This window comes from Haemorhous mexicanus, chromosome 5 (assembly GCF_027477595.1).
Source record: "Haemorhous mexicanus isolate bHaeMex1 chromosome 5, bHaeMex1.pri, whole genome shotgun sequence".
In the NCBI taxonomy this organism is placed as follows: Eukaryota; Metazoa; Chordata; class Aves; order Passeriformes; family Fringillidae; genus Haemorhous; species Haemorhous mexicanus.
In genome coordinates, this window is record NC_082345.1 from 63,343,696 (window position 1) to 63,364,152 (window position 20,457).

The 20,457-nt window shown below is 38.0% G+C and overlaps 1 protein-coding gene across 3 annotated transcripts in view; it reads left to right on the forward strand.

The window, feature by feature from the left end:
* ORC5 (origin recognition complex subunit 5) overlaps window positions 1-14,049 on the forward strand; it is a 62,131-nt gene extending 48,082 nt beyond the window's left edge. For 2 of the 3 annotated variants that reach the window (XM_059847386.1, XM_059847385.1), the window contains 2 exons: window positions 9,868-9,980; window positions 13,496-14,049. In XM_059847386.1, the coding sequence (XP_059703369.1) occupies window positions 9,868-9,980; window positions 13,496-13,541 (159 nt within the window). In that variant the 3' untranslated portion in view covers window positions 13,542-14,049. Of the gene's footprint in view, window positions 1-9,867; window positions 9,981-10,490; window positions 11,356-13,495 lie in introns of those variants that run through there. The other variant, XM_059847389.1, reaches the window with a different exon arrangement.
* Window positions 14,050-20,457: the final 6,408 nt, after the last annotated feature.

Consider the following 20,457-nt stretch of genomic DNA (forward strand, 5'->3'; position numbering starts at 1 on the left):
CTGTTACAATAGGCCTTGTTTTATTTGTTTTCAAGCATCTAGAGGGCTACTTGAGTGACAGTCTTCATCCTGGCCTTTCCCTTCCTTCTGGTGGGAACCAAGTGCTGTGGATTTACTGATTAAGAGTAGAATATTCTCCTTGAAGCTATTTGGTTTCCTGGCAAGCTCAAAGGGAAGATTCCAGATATATCCATTTCCTACCAGCACAGAGTGACTTTCAGGAGTCCTCTCTTCCCTTGTGCTGTGTGGTGACAGTTGGCCAGCCTGGAACTGAAACTTAGATTCATCCTTGGTGCTTAGTCTGTTCTCCTTGAGGGTACCTGTAAGCAAAGGTACAGGAATATGTTAAACTTAAATGTCCTGATTTTGTTAGGGAAGTGTTCCAAACAGAAGTGTTCCTCTCACTTGCTGTTGTACAAGAACTTTGTAACTCTTGGTTTATCTAGGCTCCGACATCCCTTATCAAATAAAATTCTCATTACTGTCTTATATGAAAGTAAATCAGGTGTTTGGAGTTTTTTCTTTTCCTCCACCTATGCTGGGTGGCATAAAACCTAGTATGACTCACTGCCATATATTGCTGAGAGGTAGGCAGTTTTGTTATATCTAATCTCTTGATGTGCAGCCTTATAATAAATTTCTCTTCCAATGTGTTGATGAGTGCATTAATGTCACAAATCAGCAATCTTTTTAGCTCCAGTTTGACAATACAATAGCAGCATGAAATTTCATGTTTCAACAGGTCAGATCCCTATGTGTGAACTATTTTATACCTAATTACTGAAGTCTCTGAAGTTAAGAACACTAGGAGCCAGTATGTCAGGAAATTTTTCTTCCTTACAATTTTCTTACACACTTCCCTGAGCATCCTTTGTTGGTACTTTCAAGAGTCAGGAGATTGGGCCTGGGAGGATCTTTGTTTTGTACCAGTAAGGTGTACTTACACTCTTAAGCAATTGATACAAGTTGTTTCTATTTTTTGTTTTTGTTACTATTTTTTCCTGTTACAGAGCCACTAAAATTTGCAGAGTTTATCTAGTCACTGAGAATGTGGATGTGGAGTTGATTGCAGTCTTCTGCAATGCATCTTGTGAGTAGTTGAGAATCAGCATGCTACTGTGGAATGTCTCTTAAGAGCTGTTTTAACAATCTCAAGATTTAAAATCAATGCATTTTTAAATTGTTATTTTTCAGAGCAGACTTCCATTTGGGACTACAGTGTATTTTACCATTTTTCTGTTCTTGTGTTTTAAATGTCTGAGATCTGTATTTCAGAAGTATTTGGGTCAAATATTCCTGGAGTGGCTATTTTAATTAAAGAATTCTTAATATCCTGTTTCTTTATGTAATATTTGGATCAATACTCTTTAAACACTTACTTATCATAATCATCCAAAAATATACTGTAGTTAAGACGCATTGAATGTCTTTTCTTTTTCTTGGAGAAAGCAACGTAGTTTAGACTTAAGAGATGCTCCCAAATGTCTGATTCTGAGCAATCTCTTTTAATTTCATTATTTCTGCTCTTGCCAAGTACAAATGACTGATTTTTTTATCCTCAGGACAGGTTTGAAATCCTAATTGCTCAAATTATTTTTTTAATGCAAAACTGTATTTGCAAACAGAACTTCTTCATATAGCAGTAAAAGACTGGTAACTGTGTATACAGTTCTATAATTTACTGAAATAGCATTAAAAATTTAGGGGCCTTCTGTAAATATATCAAGTCCTATCAGTATCACAGGTACTGGGTAGTATTTCTAACGTTACTGTTTTCTGTTTTTAATAGCACTTGACTTGCAATATCTAGAAATGTAGCCATTGTGGGACAGATGCAAAAAATGAAGGGGGGAGGGAGGCAAAATTTTCTAGATATAAGGAATTAAAATTGTGCGCTTGGTCAGTGACACAAAGATTTGCTTCTGGAAACCAGTCTTTGTGTTGCTTTCCTTATCTTGTAAAAAAGCCTGCCTGGAACCTGAAACCTCTGATGCAAAAATGAATGAAGGTATGGCAGAAGGATACTTCAGTTGGCTATTGCCTGTGCCTTGAAAAATAGCCAGCCTTTGTCTGGTGTCCACTTTGTGAAGCTACCTGGCTTAAGTGATCAAATTAACTGTAAACATCATTCCCCAAGTGTTCCTTTGACCATCTGTTACTGTCTTCGATCACTCAGATTTTGGAAGTATGAACTAGAAAGGAGAGTACTTTTGAATTCTTTTGAATTTTGTCTGTGACTTGTATCTGTAGTCCTTCTGCTTTGGAGTTAGGTATTTCCTGGTTGTTATGGAGTAAATTAGATGTACACATCTTCAACAGATGGCAGATGCATTCAGATCTTGGGTTTGAGTATCAAAATTAAGTCCTGTCATCACTGCCAAGGATCTTAACCAAATTCTGAAAATATTTCCAAATAATCCTCAGGTACAAAAAATAATTTGGTCCTTTCAGAAAATACCACATTAAGCAAATTTCTAGCATGCCTTTCATGCCTTTGTGAAGTACTTTAATTGATCCTCAAAGTGAGGAAACTGACTCAGAAATACTGATTTATCCATGCATCACTCTGTAGAGGTTTTATATTTCTTTTTAAAGTTGATGAGCAGAGCGAGGCAAAGAGTGTTGTGAACTGCCTTTTATTTTCCTTCTTATTAGGCAAATTGATTAATGCTAAAGTAAATGTGCTGAGAGAAAAAAAAAAGAAGCTTTTTCTTAATTTCTATATTGAATAAAAATAATGAAGAGAAAGCAAATTCATTAACAGTTTGAAAGATTCCTCTAATATTAGGTCCCAAATGAATAAATTATTGAACTGCTTTTAAAAAGGGATGTTACTGTAACAATGAGTGGGCAAGGCTAATCTGTGCAAATGCTTTTGAGATGTTGGGAAGGTTTTCAGGAGATGGCGGAGGTAGCTGGATTTTCATCAAGTGGGGTTTTTTGTTTTTACGAAGACTGCAAAGTATGGGGAGAATACAGTGACTAATAGTGAGAGAGCCCTTGCAGAGGCTCAAGAGAAGGTTAAAAGGGGAAAGAGTGGTAGGATGTAGAAGATGCAGATGATCTGTTTTATCTTTGATGAATGCATCACAGCAGGCCCATTAAGTCAGACCGAAAATGGGCTTACTCACTGTTTTACTTCTTAGACAGTAAAACTATCTAAAACTGTCTACTTCTAAGTAATATCAAATGACCAGGAAGAATTTAAGACTAGAAAGCAGAGGATAAGCATAGTCTGTGTATGTTTACAACTTATTACCTGTGGTTTAAATGTCTGCCACAGAGGTGATATTTGCATTTAGCAGCCCATGGTTTTATTTGCTTCCATGAATGTGCCCAGTGGCTTTCTAAACTCCTCAAAACTCTCTACCACTGTACTGACTTTGTAGAGGCAAAGTGTGTTACAGATTAACTACAATTTTGGATGAAGAATACTTCCTTCTGGATTTCTTGTTTACTTTTTAAAATTGCCTTCTTGGTTTCCTGTGATGATTCCTGGATCTTGATCCAGTGTCCCCATTTTAAAAAATAGATGGTATTTTTAGAAAAAAAATGTTTTGTTTCTGTATGTTTTCTTTCTGTTTCTTTAAATAGCAGTTTTGGGGAGAGAATATGTGAGGAGTAGAGATAATGGGAAAGTACAGAGAAGAGTTGGAAGGAAGCTGTACTGATGAGTCAAGATTTGCAGCTAGTCAGAGTCACTAAACAAACCCTAAAAGACAGACTGCTAATTGAAGAGAAAGTATTCTAAAATATGAATAGAGCAAGGGTAGGAAGTGTCTTCTCGAAATAGAAAAATACATTTGTTTCTCTTGAGGTTGAAGGGAAAAGCACAAGGGAGGCCAATTGCAGAACAATGGTCTAGAGAGAAGGCAGCTTCTAGTATGCAGAAAGGTGTGTTCTGTGGTCTGAAAGACAGAAGAGAGTAGAGTGGTACAGAAAAAGGAGGGGAAAAGGAAAAAGGCAAAATATGCATTTTTCCCTTGATGAAGTGTATGAAATCGGCACCGTTTCTTGTCAAGCATCATTTTGTGTAAATGGGATACAAAAGGTAAGACCAAGTAGAATAAGGAAGAGGTGGTGAGCAGTGATTATACAATGGAGAAAATATCATGTGAGAATGGTTCTAATGACCTGTAGAATAAAAATCAGAAGAATTTTCTTGTAAAATTCAATGTTATATGCCTTGGGCTTAATAAATATTTCTGTTCGGAAGAGACGCAAGAAAAGTCTTTTAGGTGGTGAGTGTGATACAAACTGAATGGGTTTAACAGCAAGAAATTCAAGGTCACATACTTGAGGGTAAACAAACATTTCTTCTGGATTGTGTAAAGGAAGTTTTGGCTGTCTTAATAAATGACTGAATCACTGATATGATGATGCTTTGAAAAAGCAAATGGAGTCATTTGTTTAAATCTGTAACTCACATAGATTTGCCTTGAGTGAAATGAAATCAAGGTCCTGGAGACTCAACACAAAATAATGAGGTAATACTTATGTGACAGCAACATAAAAACCCCAAACTAATCTGGAACAAAGACAGTCATCAAATGCAAGCATTCATAAAAGAAACTGCAAAGCAGGCTGGGTCACTGTGTTTGCCCCATCGCATCTTGCACAGCCACCTACTTGTATCACCAAAGGGAGGGGCACAGGGCGCTGTCTGTGGAGCAGCACTGAGGCTGTGGCTGGGTCTCTTGGTGCCTCTGTTCATGTCAGAAACATTTTGACTGTGTTCATAATGTAGTTTAAAAATAGAGTTGGATTGCTTTAAGCTGAGATAAAGGTAAAATACCTAGCTGAAGCATGTCATAGTAAATGTTTAACTGCAGGCTTGAAGGCTCTAATTAATCTGGAGGGGTGTCCCTCCTGTTGTTTTTTTTTTTTTTTTTTTTTAGTGCATTAAAAGCCTTGCACAAAATGTAATTCAGTATCCAAATCTGATTGTTTTCTACAAGCATTCAGAAAAATATTGATTTATTTTTAATAATTTTTATAAAAACAATTTTGATCAAGTGCTGTCTTAAATATATATAGTTGTAATGTTCTATGGTTATCTTTCTGTGCAAGCTTTTCAAACAAGCCTGACATTTGAGCATACTCTGGCTATAATTTCCATTAAAATAATTTTGAGCAGGTTTTTTTATGCTCTCATAATTTGTACTAGGGTCATTGAATTTAACTCCAGGAGAGTATTGCACAGTCATTTTGACTGAAATGTGTTTTGTAAATGGTATTGGGTGTTCCAAGTGCCGTGTTGCGTAGCAGAGGTTTTTGTATGTGCCCGAATGTGACTGCTGGCAGGGGTAGGTTTTGATCAAATGCATAGGCTTTGAGAGCTATGGGATGATGGTGCTGCAAAGCATCATTCGTGTGACTGTGAAAGAATGTAGTACCCTTGTCTGACAGAGCTGAATATGGAAAGATCTTCATTTCTTGATGCTTTTGACGTTCAGAATCTGTGTGTGACAGTAAGCCAGACTGAAGAGTTAGAATTAATTCTACATCTTGGGCAAGATAATTGAATATTATAAACTGTGGAGATGAAAAAAAACCACACAGATCATTTAGTATATTTCTGCCAGTTTGAAATTGTTCCTCCTTTCATTAATATTTTTCCAGTCCAGTTTAAGCTGTACACTTCATGAGATTTCAATCACATCTCTGAGGAAGCAGCTTCCCTTCCACCCCAAACAGTCAGCATCATTTTCTGTTTAGTTTTATCCTATGGATTTGAGATATGTCCCACGCTGTCCAGACTCTTTCCTGGATAGTCTGTCATTGCTTACCCAAACTAACCATGCGTTTCCCTGTGTCATGGGTGCTAATTCTGCTCATGATTTGCACCTCGGTGAATATTTTCTGGCTTCTTGTGGTGTCCTTGAGAAAAGCCCGGCCTTTCTCAGCAGACAGCCCTTCCTTCTGGAATCCCTCTCACTTCCACACAGCCATGTGCTCACAAAGCCAGTCTTTGTGTCTGCTTAGGGAATGATGCAAGGCCAATCTATTAGTCCAGGCTGATAGGAAAAAAGCTGCCTTGAAGGATGGCTTGTGGGTTGCTTGTTTTTTCCAGAGGTTTCAATGTCAGTGTTTGACCAATGAATCTCCGGAAGCAATCTGAGTGGTCATTCCTCCTGGGAACTGTTATCTGCTGTGCTTTTATGATTATTCTCACCTTGGATCCAAGATTTCAGCAGCAGGTTTCTCACACAAATACATTTCAAAGCAAGTTCTATCATCACTTATTTTTAAACATACTTAAAAACCCATTGTTAAAACCCATTTCTCTACATCTTTCAGATCAGAAAGGGTTTTTTTTCAGATTTTGTTATTCCTGTAGAAAATTTCATTTAATTGTTAATTTTTGCTAGTATTAAATAATCACCAATTTAAATAATTTTACAAATAACTCTTAGAATTTTTCTTCCAACTGTAATTTCTTTTGTTCAAAAGAATCTCAATAAATATTCTTTCTTATGTCACCCACACAGTTTTTCTGGCTTATTTCTAGTCTGTTCTTGCCAGATGTTTCTTCTCAAGCTTTTGTGATAATGAAATGGAGCCACTGTACCCATGATATTTAAAAAAAAAAAAGTTGAAAAATGTTTCAAAAGCAGTGGTGTATTTTTGGCTAAGTGCAATTAGTTTGGCATTGCATTCATATTTTTCCCATCTGTGTTTCAAACTTTTGATGTGTCTTAATTTAAGAACATATTGCTTCCAAAGTTTTATAGTACCTGAACTTTTAAAGTAGTAATTGTTTTTCAGTGCTTAAGTTATAGGTGGTACATGGAACTGAAGTGCTAACAAGACATGAATATTGGTGAATTTTAAAATTATGCTACAAATACACTGTCTTAAACCCAGTTCATACCACTGTATCCTTCTTTACCAGGTGCATACCCTGGGTACGCCCAGAGCGATTGCAATTTTATGCAAAATAGTTCAGCTTCAGAAGCAGAGTGCAAGTTAGGTCCGGTGATGATTTAATACTGTACATGGCTTTTTCTTCTTCCTTCCTTTGCTCCCACCCCAGTTAACTGTCAGATGTTCGGCAGAGGTGCTTAAGCCTCTTGTGTCAGAAGGGATTTGGACCTTCTGTGTCCTAGAAGACTTCTGAACTGTTTGGTGTGGACAGTTATCTTTTATTTATTGGGTCTAGATTCAGCACAGAATATTAGAGAAACTTAATAATTCCACATCTACCACTATCCAGTCTTTTCTATCAATTTATTGCACAAAATAGGTGTCTTGTCCATTTCTGTGGCTGACAGCAGAACTCTCCTGCTATATTGTATAAAGCAAGAAAAAATTAGAAGTCATTGCTTTTTGAACTTCGTTGCTGGTTTTGATTCTCCCTGAATCCACTGAAAAAGCTGTGCAAACAAAGCTCCAGGCTGCTGCCCCCTCAGCAGGCAGGCTTTTGGACTTGTCCTTAGGAGATTTCTGCCTTTCTCCATGCAGAGACCAGGCATCTGTAACTACTGCATGTTGAATTCTAATCTAAAGAACCTAATAAGATAGGTATTTTAGCTTCTAACATTTGGCTGTCTGTAGGAAAGCTGGTCCCTACTGACTCCCCTTAGATACATGTTCTTTACCTTTGTCTCTACTGAGCCTCTTTGGAGATAAAACTGTTTCTTGCGTGCATGAATTGAAAATGTTTTCTCTACAGCTGTCTTTTTAAGTGGTCTCAGGGTCAGGACTTGCTGGTTTTGCACTTGCTTCCCTGTGACCACATTTATTAAGTGTTGTGAAAGAAATAAGTAAAAGGTTGCAGTTTCCAAAGTTCATTACCCTGATCATAAAGAGTAAAGCTACTCTTTATTTATCTTGTAATATTGTATATTAGCATTATTTATCTTGTAATATTGTATATTGTGTCTTTGAGTTAATTTCTTAAGTCATGAACATTAATGAAACTTAGTGTCCAGGCTGATGTTAGTTCAGATTTCTTGAGTCAGCCTTTAGTAAGGAGTTTTACATTGCTGACCACATATTACTCACAGAGTGTTTGGTGCTAGTTAGAAAAGGAAATGCAGAATTTGTTGAAGTATTGCTGGAGCATTTGTAATACAGCAGCGAGTCACTTTTACATCCCACATAAAACTGAGATGGATCTCCAGACTGTGCAGACTTTTTCTGTGGTCATAAGGAACTTCAAGGAACTCTCCTGCTATTCCTTCACTGGTGATTTCTGAATGTGCAACCAGCTGCAAGTGTGCCGTGCAGAAGTGATTCGATTGATGCACCTGTGTGCAATTGTTACAGCAGATTCCTCCATAATGAATATGGATTTTGTTGAATGAAGAATGGAGAAAAATGTACTCTCATTAGTATTTTACGAATATAAAACCTAACAAGTTTGAGGTTTATCCCAATCCAGTGATACGTGCAAAGTAATTATGAACTAAAATCTGAGACTTTTGCCATATACTGAATTCAATTTTCTTTAATTTTGTCAATGCTAAAATTTGATAAACCATGTAATTTATAGATCTGAATTAAGTAAATGGAATTTGTCTTTGTGACTATGTGTAGACCAGCATTCCTTAAACAAACTCCAAAGACTTTTCAGAATTTTGGCATCCAAGCTATTGTTGTCTCATAACGTATGAAAGAAAGTTAAGTGCAAGCTGTTAAAAAAATTTCTTCATTCTTGGGTACCATACTTCTTTCTATTCTCCATAAGTAGGTATCATTTTTTTCTATTATATTACTCCTGCCTCCTACAAGCAAAAGTCACAAATTTGAAAACCAAGTGTACTTCCAGCAAAAGAGCAGGGTTATTACTGACTTAGGATTATTTTTTATTGGTACAACTTACTGATGCTTTTTATAGCAGTGTGGTTCCTTGAACATTTGAACTGACATTTTCTTTCCTGAAATACATTATTCTTGAGAAATTCCTTACTGTCCTGTTATCATTACTCAGAAGTAGGTCATGGTTGGCTGGTTTTTTGAAAATGAAACCTTTGGCCAGATACCATTTTGTCACAGAATATAACCTCATTGCCCTGAATTATCTGTGGTGTCTATTACAAAGGCCAAGGAAAAATTTTCTTTTCTGCTTTTACTTCTTTCTTTCCCTGGTATCTGGGAGGAGATAGGGAGACAATGGAATCACTACAGTGTCTCTTCCTAACTGAGTAAGAATGGGCTGGCTGTTTTCAGTGATGACACCCCATGACTTCACTTCAGTAGTGCCACAGCCATCACTGGAGGAACAAAGTGAAAAAGTATGCTGGTACATTGCATTATGGTAAAATAGTCAATGGCTCTGTCAAGACACTGTATGTGTGTTTGTAGGAAAATTTCTCTCAACTCAGGCCCTGCTCTTTTTAACATACAATCTTCCAGCCTATTCTTTCCAACTTTCAAATTTCTTTTCATCTTGAGTAAAGTGAAACACCCATCTGTTCAAAATGTGATATGATCTGGCACAGGAATATCCAGCATTGAGTGGGAAAGTTCAAAAGGCAATCTTCAGGGATAAAGGAAAGAAAATCCTAGTCCTTCCTGATTGTCAGGCAGAGATTTGGAAAATGCTCAGCTCATGTCTATTATTCCTGTTCCTCTGTTCAAAACTCCTGGATAACTTTTGATACAAAGGATGAAGGGTTTTAGCCTTTGTCTATCACTGCTGGTGCTGAAAATGTAATGGCAAGATGTATGTATGTACATTCCTGGGTTTTCTAGCTGCAGAACTGCGTGGAAATGAACAATGAGCAAGTGTGAGTGACTTTCCAGAGAAAAATGGGAATTATGCCAAATGGAAAAAAAACAAAACCAAAAAAACCAATAAATTGCCCACTGCTATTAATGTTAACAAAAATGACTAATATTACTAGTGTCTCTTGTCTATAGATCACCTCTCTTGTGACACTGCAGCTGTTATCCATGGTTGGCCAGAATGACCAGCTTGATGGACCACGATACAAGTGTACTGTGTCTCTGGATTTCATCAGAGCTATTGCCCGGTGAGCCTGTTAAGAGTTCATTTACTGTTCCATGTGCTGACTTGAAAGAGACTTCAAACCAAGTATTTGCTCAGTCTATAGCTCTTTGGAGACCAGAATAGAAAACCTGTGGATGTTTTCTAAGAATGACTGAATAAGTCATGTTATTTATGAGAAATGTTGTACCCAAGGTAAGTATAGTGCATTCCTGTTTTGAAAATGATTTATGTTACAGTGGCAGTATGTGTTACAGTAACATACTGTCTTTGTGCTTAGTAAAGGTCAGGGACTTCATGTGAAAGTACTGCTCTAAAATGTCAGTCCATTTCATTACCAAAAAGCACATTATGGTATTTGAATCTGAAATTATATTTGGTTCTTAACAGTGTTGTGCATACAATATAAAAACTACATAGATTGTAGGAATTCTTGCACATAGACTCACTTCACTAATTCAGTAAGTGGATCTAAGTACATCAACATCTTTGTTTATCCAGAGCCTTCAGTCATGAAGTCTGAGAACAGTTTGAGATCCATCAGGAGAGATGGCAATAATTTGCAGACAGAAATACATGCAATACAAAGGCAGCAATCAGGGCTATGTCTCCTATTTTATCTGTTGCTGCCACCTTATTAGCAAGTCTTGGATAAACAGTCTATAACCAGAACAGAGCCCAGAAATGACATGTGTCAAAAGGGAGAAATGTTCTCACAGCCAGCTCTTCTCTCTAATGTGGAACTAAGGAGGAACCTGAGGTGTAGGCTCTGTTCCATAACCTCAGTGCACATGTTACTCTCCTGAGCTATTAAATGTCCAGTAGCCTTGTCAGTAAGTGCAACAGATACACTTATTTCAGTTTTCAGTTGGACAGGCTGTAGAATGAAACTTTGTCTGGCTCAGGTCTGGCTGGACCACACTGCCAGGACCTCCACAGCTTTGCTATGTCAGTTTGCTATTCCCAGCAGTAAAGTCACTTGGTGAGTGATGCCCTGAAAAAGCTCCCCCTGGAACCAAGCACAGCAGACCATCTGCTCAGCAACATGGATCACTGTGTGTACAGTTATACATTGGGAATTATCCGTGAATTGGGATACTTTGACAGCCCTTTCCTTGCAACTTTGACATCCTCAGAAGTTTCAATGACTGCATTAAAGTTGCTGGACGGTAGAGATGGCCAGAAAACAGGACCAAAACTCGTGCCATGCAGCTCATGCTTACTGGAGAAAGTGTTTGTCAGAGACACTGTCACTTCAAACCTCAGTGCATGGTAGTGTTTTAGCTTGCTTTCATTTAGGTATGATGTGTGTGTATCTATATATATATGTATGGATATAAACTTACTTTTCCTACATATTATGAGAAAGAAAGCAGTTGTTTTTTCTCCAAAAATAGTTTGCAGGTCTTTATTTGCTGCCTAGATAGGGCTATTTAAATTAGCTAGCTAGCTAGATAGATCGATTGATTTTAAAGTTGGCCTGTTCTGATTTTCTCCTGTTTCTCCCTTTTTTAAAAATCTTGTTTGTTCCTTTGTTACAATTTTTATTAAAATACACTTTTCAGACCACAGTATTTATTAAATCTTAAAGAGGATGATCCATAAAAAGACAGGGTTTCATGAACTCATTAGAAATGAGCTTCTGTTTTCCCTGGGTGAGGGTTCTAGCTACAGGATGAAGGCCTGATCTTCTGTGCTTTAAGAAATTTCATTTTCTATCTGTGCAATAGTTATGGTTGTATTTGTCACAGAGAAGGAACTACTTTGAAATCTCAGCCAAAATATGTATGAAGGAAACAGCCCATCTTCTGATTCTTCTTTCTCTGTTACTGCAATAGTACTAAAATAAGTTTGTTAGTCACTAAAAACTTTATATTTTAGTTACCATCTCAGCCTTTTTACTCCAGCATATTTCCTAATGGCAGGCTGAGGTGTGGAAAGAATGGGACAGAAAAGGATGCTCCCTCCCCATCCCCATTCAAGCTGTTCAGATTGTAATTTCATTTTCTGTGTTTTTTAAGCAAAAGTGAAGTCTGCACTAAAAAAAAAGCCACCTGTTTTTGGAAAAGAGTAAAACACTTGTGTCTCTTCCTGGTGGCTTTTAACATGGTAACTGCTGAAGTGCACAGTCTCTTTTTTACCATGGAACCTCAGATCTGGCTCTGTTCTGTGCCATACACTCAGTCTTTGTGGAAACATCTCTGTGTTTTACCATATAGTAGTTAAACATTTATCTGAAGGCAAAGTTAGATGTTTCTTTGTTAGAAATAATTTCTCTTTTAAGAATTTCAAACTTAAGTTCATAAATTTTCTCTAGCTGAAGTAGGGCTCTCGTAGTGTTTATTGAATATAATGGATCTTTTCAGAGAGTCTGTAATAAACCCAGTTGTTATGACAGGACAATTCTGTTTCATTTAGATGATAAGGTCAGCATTTGTTAGTGTGTATGATTTTGTTTCTGTGGAAAGCCTTGTAATTAAAGCACTAGTTTTTGAGTGACACAATGTTGTGTAAGTCTAACAGTGGTAGTTAATGTCTTTAAATTTGTCACTGACTCCAGTGACAATGTTGTGTAAGTCTAATAGTGGCAGTTAATGTCTTTAAATTTGTCACTGACTCTTACAGAGTATTTCCTGTTATGCATCTTGGAGATTTCTAAACTTTTTCTCAGTCCAAAATGATGTTTTATAAAAACTTCTTTGAAAAGTGGGTTACAGGCTGATGCATGAGCAGAGACTATTAAATGATTGTAGTCCAACAAATAAGAATTCAGCTAGCTAATCTCACTTAGTATTGTTAGCAGTTATTTTTGGATCATTGAATACTTTTTTAAAAAAACGCTTTTAATTTTATACTTGTCATTTTATGCAGTAATTTGCATTATTTATTCAAACAGTAAACCCTAAAGTCTGAGTGTTAGATTGTATAGAATAATGAGTTTAGAGACAAAAAAAATAATTATATGTTTTATTCTACTGCTGTTTCATTTTGCCTGCCATTAAAGTACAAAAGTGTACATTAAAATCTTCTATCCCATTGATTGGCATTCTTGGATTTTTCAAATTTAGCTATGAACATGGGTCAACTACTGTCAAGACTGAAAGAACACAGGCTCCAAATGAGTACAGATGAAGGAGTACATGCAAAAACAGGTGGTTTAGGAGATGAACAAAACATTCAATAGCATAAAAGGTTGTTGCTTGGCATCACCAACTAGAACATCAAGTTTGCCATATGAAAATATAATCTTATTAATATTGTTATATTTGTATTGTTTCATTATTGAAATAAGAGTCTTCCTTTCTTTACTAGGAAGTTGCTATATTTCTTTTCTATAATTTTACAAATTCAAAATAATCAGAAGAGTGGTATTGTAAATAATGAAAGAAATTAAAAATTCATTAATCCTTGCTTGCATTTCTTTTGGGGAATTGCTTGATTTTGATTGTGCAGAATGTCCTGCATGTGCTGTCTCCAAACAGGTTAAAGTCTTAGCACTGTTAAGATGATTGCTCTAATATACTGTGTTTTTGTTTATAGGACCGTGAACTTCGACATAATAAAGTACTTGTACGATTTCTTGTGAAAACAAGCTTCACAGCCATATGGACACTGTGACAATGACTAAGGCAAGCTGTGTTCATCTCTCTACTTAGCTGGCCAGAAAGAAGAGTATTTTGGCTCTTTTGGATTTGTCCAAACAGGTGCTGGCCCAGCATGGAACCTGATGAAAATACTCTGATTGGTCTGGGTGGATCTGAGCAGAGGACTATTTACCAGGGACCCTGGAGTATTTGGAAGCAATGTGTTAATTATAAACAGCAGGGTTTGAGCACAATCTGTTCTAGTCTTAATGATGTTATCTTAACACTGAAATTGCCTGAAACCCATTTACTTAGGACTGCATTTTGCTCTATGAACTCTCCCCAGTGCTTTGAACATGGCAGCAGCCGTTGTTTGTATGCCCAGTCTTTTCACTTCCTCTCCACAGGAATCTTTGCAATTGCCTGCCAAAGCAGCTTTTCCTGAGGCCACCATTTTAGGAGAGTGGAGTAGCAAAGTATAATAAACATAAGAACATATTTAAAAATCAAGCTGGTACGAATTCTTCTTTCTCTTCAGTAGTATGTAGGCAGTCTGTTACCCTGTTATGTGGAGATCACGATGGTAGGAAACTCCCAGTTAGTCACCATGTTGTCTTTTTCAGACCATTCATAAATGTTGACTATGAATGTATTTTTATGAAACTCTGTTTTAAAAAAATAATTGATTCTTAAACTTCTATCCCTATGCCAAACTTGAAATGTTTTATTTTTGCTTCAAAATTCTATAGTCCTTTCATGTTCATCCAGTTACAGGAAGTGTTAATTATAGTGCCATGTGGATGAACCTGCTTTTAACATACACACCATGTAATGGCTTTTGTAACAGCCTCTGTCCCATAGAGGAGGATGGCACAGCTGCCTTTTCATCAGGAAGGGAGAAATTCAACAGGTGACAGAGTCTTTCTGCAGCAATTCCCCAAAAGTGGTGGAATAGTGAATAACTAATGTATTGTAACATAAAACTTTGTCCTTGGAAATGCCTGATGGAATACACTACAGTTGTAGCTTACTAGTAGAAGATACACAATTTATGGAGCATGAAAATCCCCTAGTCCAGTTGGAGGTAATTGTCTTCATGAATCTGAAGATTTCAGTAACCTTGAAAACGCCAGGTCCCACAGCCTGTTACTCAGATGTTTTACCCTTGAGTGCTCACCTTTGGCCATTTGACAGTGAAAGACCATGCCAGGTTCTAAGTTGAACATTATGGGCTTTTTCAGGGAAAAATCATCAGTCTTCCCCCCTTGCTCTTATATTAGAAATGGTCAAATACTCTGAATATGTGTAGGCTTTACTCTTCTTTCTTTTTTTTTTTTCTTTCTTTCTTAGTTTTTCTTTGTTGTTGTTGTTTTCTTTTTTTTTCCCCCAATTGTGGATGCGTAGCCATGCTTCTGGATTGAGACCCAAGTGACAAAAGCATCCTTCTGGCCAAGCTCTGGCTTCCTCCCTCAGGGGAGTGTGGAAGGGCAGCAATGAGTCATCTCCGTGATCTGTTTTCCTTCCTACCGCTGAGCTGGATCAAACCCTGCACCTGTCCATGAGGTGGCAACATTTGTCACACTTACTGAAGTGCTTGGATGTGAATACATAGCCTGTTTCAAAAATGTTTACTACCTGCTTTTGTTTTTGTTTATAAAAATGTCCATAATGTGAACTTTGGGCTAAATTTTACAGTGCCTTTCTATCTTGGAGCTAGGGCTGGGCTGAGCTTGGCTCTTGTGGATCTACTGCATGAGTACCCAGGGCTGCAGTTTGTAGTGGAAAGAAGTTTTGAGGTATTCATTTGTCAGCTAGTCCATGTAAAACAGTAGCAATAGATCATAGGGATTTGTAGTTTATGATCTGGATTAGAATTTGATATATATGAAACATGATGGGACAGATACTGATTTGTTAAGTGCTACAAAACTTGAGTCACAAAATTTCATTTTCAGTAATCCCAGACATTTCCACCAAATGGACCAGACCCTCAAAACTCTTCAGCTCCAAATTTGGAGCATAAATTAGACCTAAAATAAAGGTCTTAGAAATTAAGCAATAAGAAAACTTGGTGCTGCTGATATTTTTTTCAGTCTAATTTCTTCTATATTAGTCTTATGAGTATTGGTGATTATTTCCAGTGTAAATCCAAAGGATAAGTATACTAATTTTTTGGGGAATGTAGTTAATTTGACTGAAATGAGGTTAGCTAGAGAAGGAGTAGTAACTGAGGATTCATTAGACAGAAACCACTCTCCTTACTTTGAAGGCACTTTTTTGACCTTTGTGAAAGACTCCTATCAGTGAAATAAAATTTAAAGCTGAATCAGCAGAGTATGAGAATGAGCAAGGTGACTGAAGTGCAAATGATTGATGTAGGCTATAACTAGGCTGATGATGAATAGTAGGATTTATTCTGACAAACTAGAAATATTTCTATATAGCCATGTCAATGAGTTTATAAATTACTGCTGAGTTTCTTACCAGATACCTTAGCAATATTCTGTTCTGAGACCGCATTTTCATGGATGAGGCCTCTTTTAGCCTCCCCTAGGCCAGGATTTCACCTCTTCTACAGGTGCTTTTGAGAACTGTGCAAACAATGTAGAGCAAGATAGTTTAACTAATCAGAAAACCTTCAGTACCTTAGTGCTGCAGTATGTATTTTAAAAATAGCCAATTTTTTTCATAATTCCTGAGTCACAAAGCATTAGAATACTGAAAAAAAAATTATCCACTTACAGTGCTTTTCTCCAGTGGCTGATCCGAACATTACCAGGAGCTGGGGCTTGTTCTTACAAGGATAAAGTAATGGAAAAAGAAATGCAGCTGTCATCAGTTGTGAAGAGATTAGTACCCTTGAATAGCTCTGGCTTCATCAACAGCTGCATTTTCATGCACATAACATGGAGATTTTATTTGTTAAGAAGGCTTGCAAGGCTGCATCAAGATGTAGTACAGGAGTTGATTCATTCTCTTTGGACAGTGATTTGTCTTACTTTGGTTATCCCAGATCCTGCTGTTTCTACTGTAACAATTCCTGTAGCTATTGACTCTTTCAGGGTGAGATAAAGAAATACATTGTTTATTTCAGTACCTTCTGAGTTCTGATTCTTCTATATGCCATGTAAAAACATACTAATTCTTGCCATTGGTGAAATTTTTCCAGTATCCACCAAGTACCATTTTGACAAGGCCCATCAGGCACTGTGTTTTCTTCTCATAACTGGAACAGCCAGCCATGCCAGGAGAGTAGTGTGAAGGACAGGATTTCCAGCAGAAATATAGGAGATATTACGCCTGTGACCTGTGGGCAAAATGTATCCAGTAAAGTATCTCAGGATTAGGTATTCCCTCTGCACTTGTAGTGGCAGAGATGGCAGGGAAGAGTGAGAAATGGGAGGTTCTTGAGGGCTGCCTGGAGGTTGGTGTACTGTGTGTTATGGTAGTCCAGACAGCTGGGGAACAGAAGAAGTACTCCATCCAGAAGTAAATCCTACCAGAGGTGAATAACTTCTTCAGTTTTCTCAGTGACAGAATGGCATAACTTACAAAAGAGCCTCATCATTGCTGGTAAATATGCATTGGGATAAAGATACAGCTTGATTAGCAAGTCTAATCATAGACAATACAAAATTTTTATGTATTTGTAGATATTGGAATGGCTCCACTAGAAAATTGAATGGGAGATTAATAGCAAAACCATGTGGTTTTTTTCTCAGCTTCATTGTGAGATCTTTGCTGTGAACAGGCTGATTCAAATGAACTGTTCAACACACAGATAAGGGTAACTTTTTGATTCTTTATTTTTGTGCATGTTTATTAAAACCATTTAAAGAATAAATCTGAAAACAATACAGGAATTGTTTGTATATGCCAGCAGAGTTGAAACTGCAGAAGTACAATCCTTATAATGACCATATTCATGTTTTCCTGGAAACTTATGTCTCTAAAAAGCCACAGCTCAATGGCAGATGTAAAACAAAAAACAAAAATATCATACTGCTTGTTATTGGACATGAGCAGTATATCAGCCATGTATTTGAATAACCAAGTATCCACCCAGGTGTCTGATATCAAGGAGCTCAGAAGGATGGTATTAAAGTAGGACCAACCCTGGGCAGTCAACCAGCCCATGGATGGAGGTGTTTCCATGCTGTTGAACAAGTGAATGTCTCACTGTAAGCAGGGAGTCTTGGAGTGGGAACATGGTGTCCAAAGTACCACCAGTAGACTTAATATTTGAAGTTTGTAGTTTGTTGTATTTAGTACTTAGAGCCCCTTCTCCTCTGCCAGTGGCCAATACCCCATTTTTCCAAAGCAGGAGAAATATCCCTAGCTCTTCTTTCATTTGGTTCAAACTACATTTGGTAAGAAATTGTTTCCCCTGGTATGTTGCAGTTGCCAAAAAGGACTTGCTATACAGCTCTTCCAAGGGAGTTACCACCAACAGGCAGCAAAGTACTAAAAGAAAATACCCTCCTGTTTGGGTAGGCAGCTGGGCAACTCCAGTATGGAAACAGGCTGGGATTTCCTTTGAGATAAAGTTGTGGATGAACTTGCCCTTTTGACAGCTTTGATGTTTTGAAGTATCCAGAACTCCCCCATACTTCTGTATTCCTCTGTTTCTTCCTGTACCCTCCCACTGAAATTCTGTGATTTTGAAATGGTTCTTACAGAGATCTGCACCAGAAGCACAGCGAGCTCCTGGGCTTGACGTCCCACAGGGGATGCTGCTGTGGGCTCTCTGTCCCCCTGTGGTGCAGGTGTGCATTGTTCAGCTAACCTGTTGCCTTTTGTCCTGCCAGGACTTGTTTGGGTATTTGGAGAGAGGTCTCTTGTGTACTTGAGGGCGGGTGTTTGGCTTCAGCAAGGTCTTTTTCCAAAACCTGGTGCAGTATGTTGAACCATTAATGCTGTACTGTTTCATATTTGTTCAGTTTTGATGAAAGGCTGATGAAAAGCCCATGTTAGTCTCAGACTGATGTATTAAATGTGATTTTCTTAAGCAGCACAGCAAAGGTGCAGTTTTGCCTAAATTCATTCAGCACATATGTTCCATTTTCCTGGCACATAGATTTTCTACAGAACAGGATTTCTAATATGCAAATAGTTTCTTTTCTGTATTCAGTTCTTGTTCAGGGAAATATGTGCTGCACATTATTTCATTTACCTTCTTCAGATAGTTGAGTTCAGAGGAATAAAAGAGGGATGGGAGGGCTAGGAAACTGAGCTTTGCTAGCAGGCTTTCCTGGAGCCTATACTTGGCACTTCAGCAGCTGAGCACTTCCTGTGTCTTCACGTAGGCAATGAGGGTTTTCACATAGGCACCTCCTAAATCCCAAGTCAGAGAATAGTTGGGAAGAGAGAATAGCCAAGAGTGACCTAAGTAACCTCTCATTAAAACGGCTTTGCCAGATGAGGGAGCATGTTTCTACAAAATCCAGCAAAAGAAGAGTGTACCTGAGAGATGGTGATGGAGAGCAAAGTTGTTTACCACTCTGTTGGCAAAAGCCTTGATTATATTCTCACTGTTTGCATATTTTATATTTTTTTTTTACCATATTTATGATGGTGCTGTTTCTCCCTCTACCCCGTCTCCATCAGTACAAGCCCAGCTGTGATTTTTTCTTCCTCTGCCACTGCACCCAGTGCACTGAGAGTTCCCACCTGGGCCAGCCGCTTGTATGGGGAAGTGAGTGCCCTGCTCTGCGATGCCACCCTGGATGCTAGCCCTGGAGCCCTGGTGTTGCCATCCTAGAGCAGCTCAACATCTCAGGCTTGGGATAGCAACAGCAGAGAGTGGTTGTTTTGTATGGCAGGGTATAGGAACTTCAGCAACACCCCTGAAAAAGAAAGACGTGATGTGAATAAGCAAAAACATCTACAAGGGAGGCAAATTATGTTATTCGTGTGCAATTACAGCAGTTCCTGAATTCCAGCTGCATGGCTGAATGAATACCCATCCCATTTCCTCACATTTACATTTTTATGCTGTTTTTGATTATTTCTCAAGGATGCAAATCATTAGGAAACAGCAAATAACTGGGAGTTCTGCTCAAACTTTCTGAGAACAGTGTCGTGTTGAGATTTGGGAATTTCAGAGAAAATGAGAAGAACAACCAAAGACAAGTACATGATTTCTACAGTGGTGTAAACAAACCTGTAGCTCCTGCCTCCCGGGGAGGGGAGCTGCTTCTCTGTCAGCACAGGCTCTTTCACTTGACTGAGCCTGGGGCTGGGGCATGTGCAGGAACCTTAAGTAACTTCTTCAGTGCTACTCTTCACTTCAAGCAAGATAGAACATGTCTGAAGCTATCAGTAAAGAGATGTGTTCATGTGTCCTGAGTGTGTTGCTTTTCAATGGCTTAGAATCCTTTACAAAAATCTTATCTAATGTCAAGAGTGTGGGAAGGGTCTCTTTGGTTGATTATAGGAAAAGCAAATATGATGGTTGTGCAAATAGTCACAGTTACTTTCTGCAAAGTAATTTGTCCTCAGCAATGCCTCTGTGGTTCACCATCCAGTTTCTTCTTTTAAAGTCAGACTGCTGAAGAGACTGAAGCTGATGCCTCTGATCCATTTGGGATGTGTTTGCAGAAATAAGTAATCTCATTCCTAAAATGTGGGGAAGCAGGGGATTAGACTGGAAATTCAAACTGCTCTATATTGGCTAGCCTTCATACTACAGGAGCCAGAAGTCCTGATTTCAGAATGCTACATAAATATGTGTCTGGTTTATATTTTCCTCAGATGGTACAACTTCATGAGTTTGTGGAAGGCAATTAGATGTGTGACCAGGGGCAGCTGTTTTCCATCAGTAGCTGAAGAGTAGCTCATCCATCAGAAAAGACAGCACTGTCTTTGCATGTTCACAGCTGAAGAGATACAGAGATAGTGGAGGAGGTCAGGTGGTGC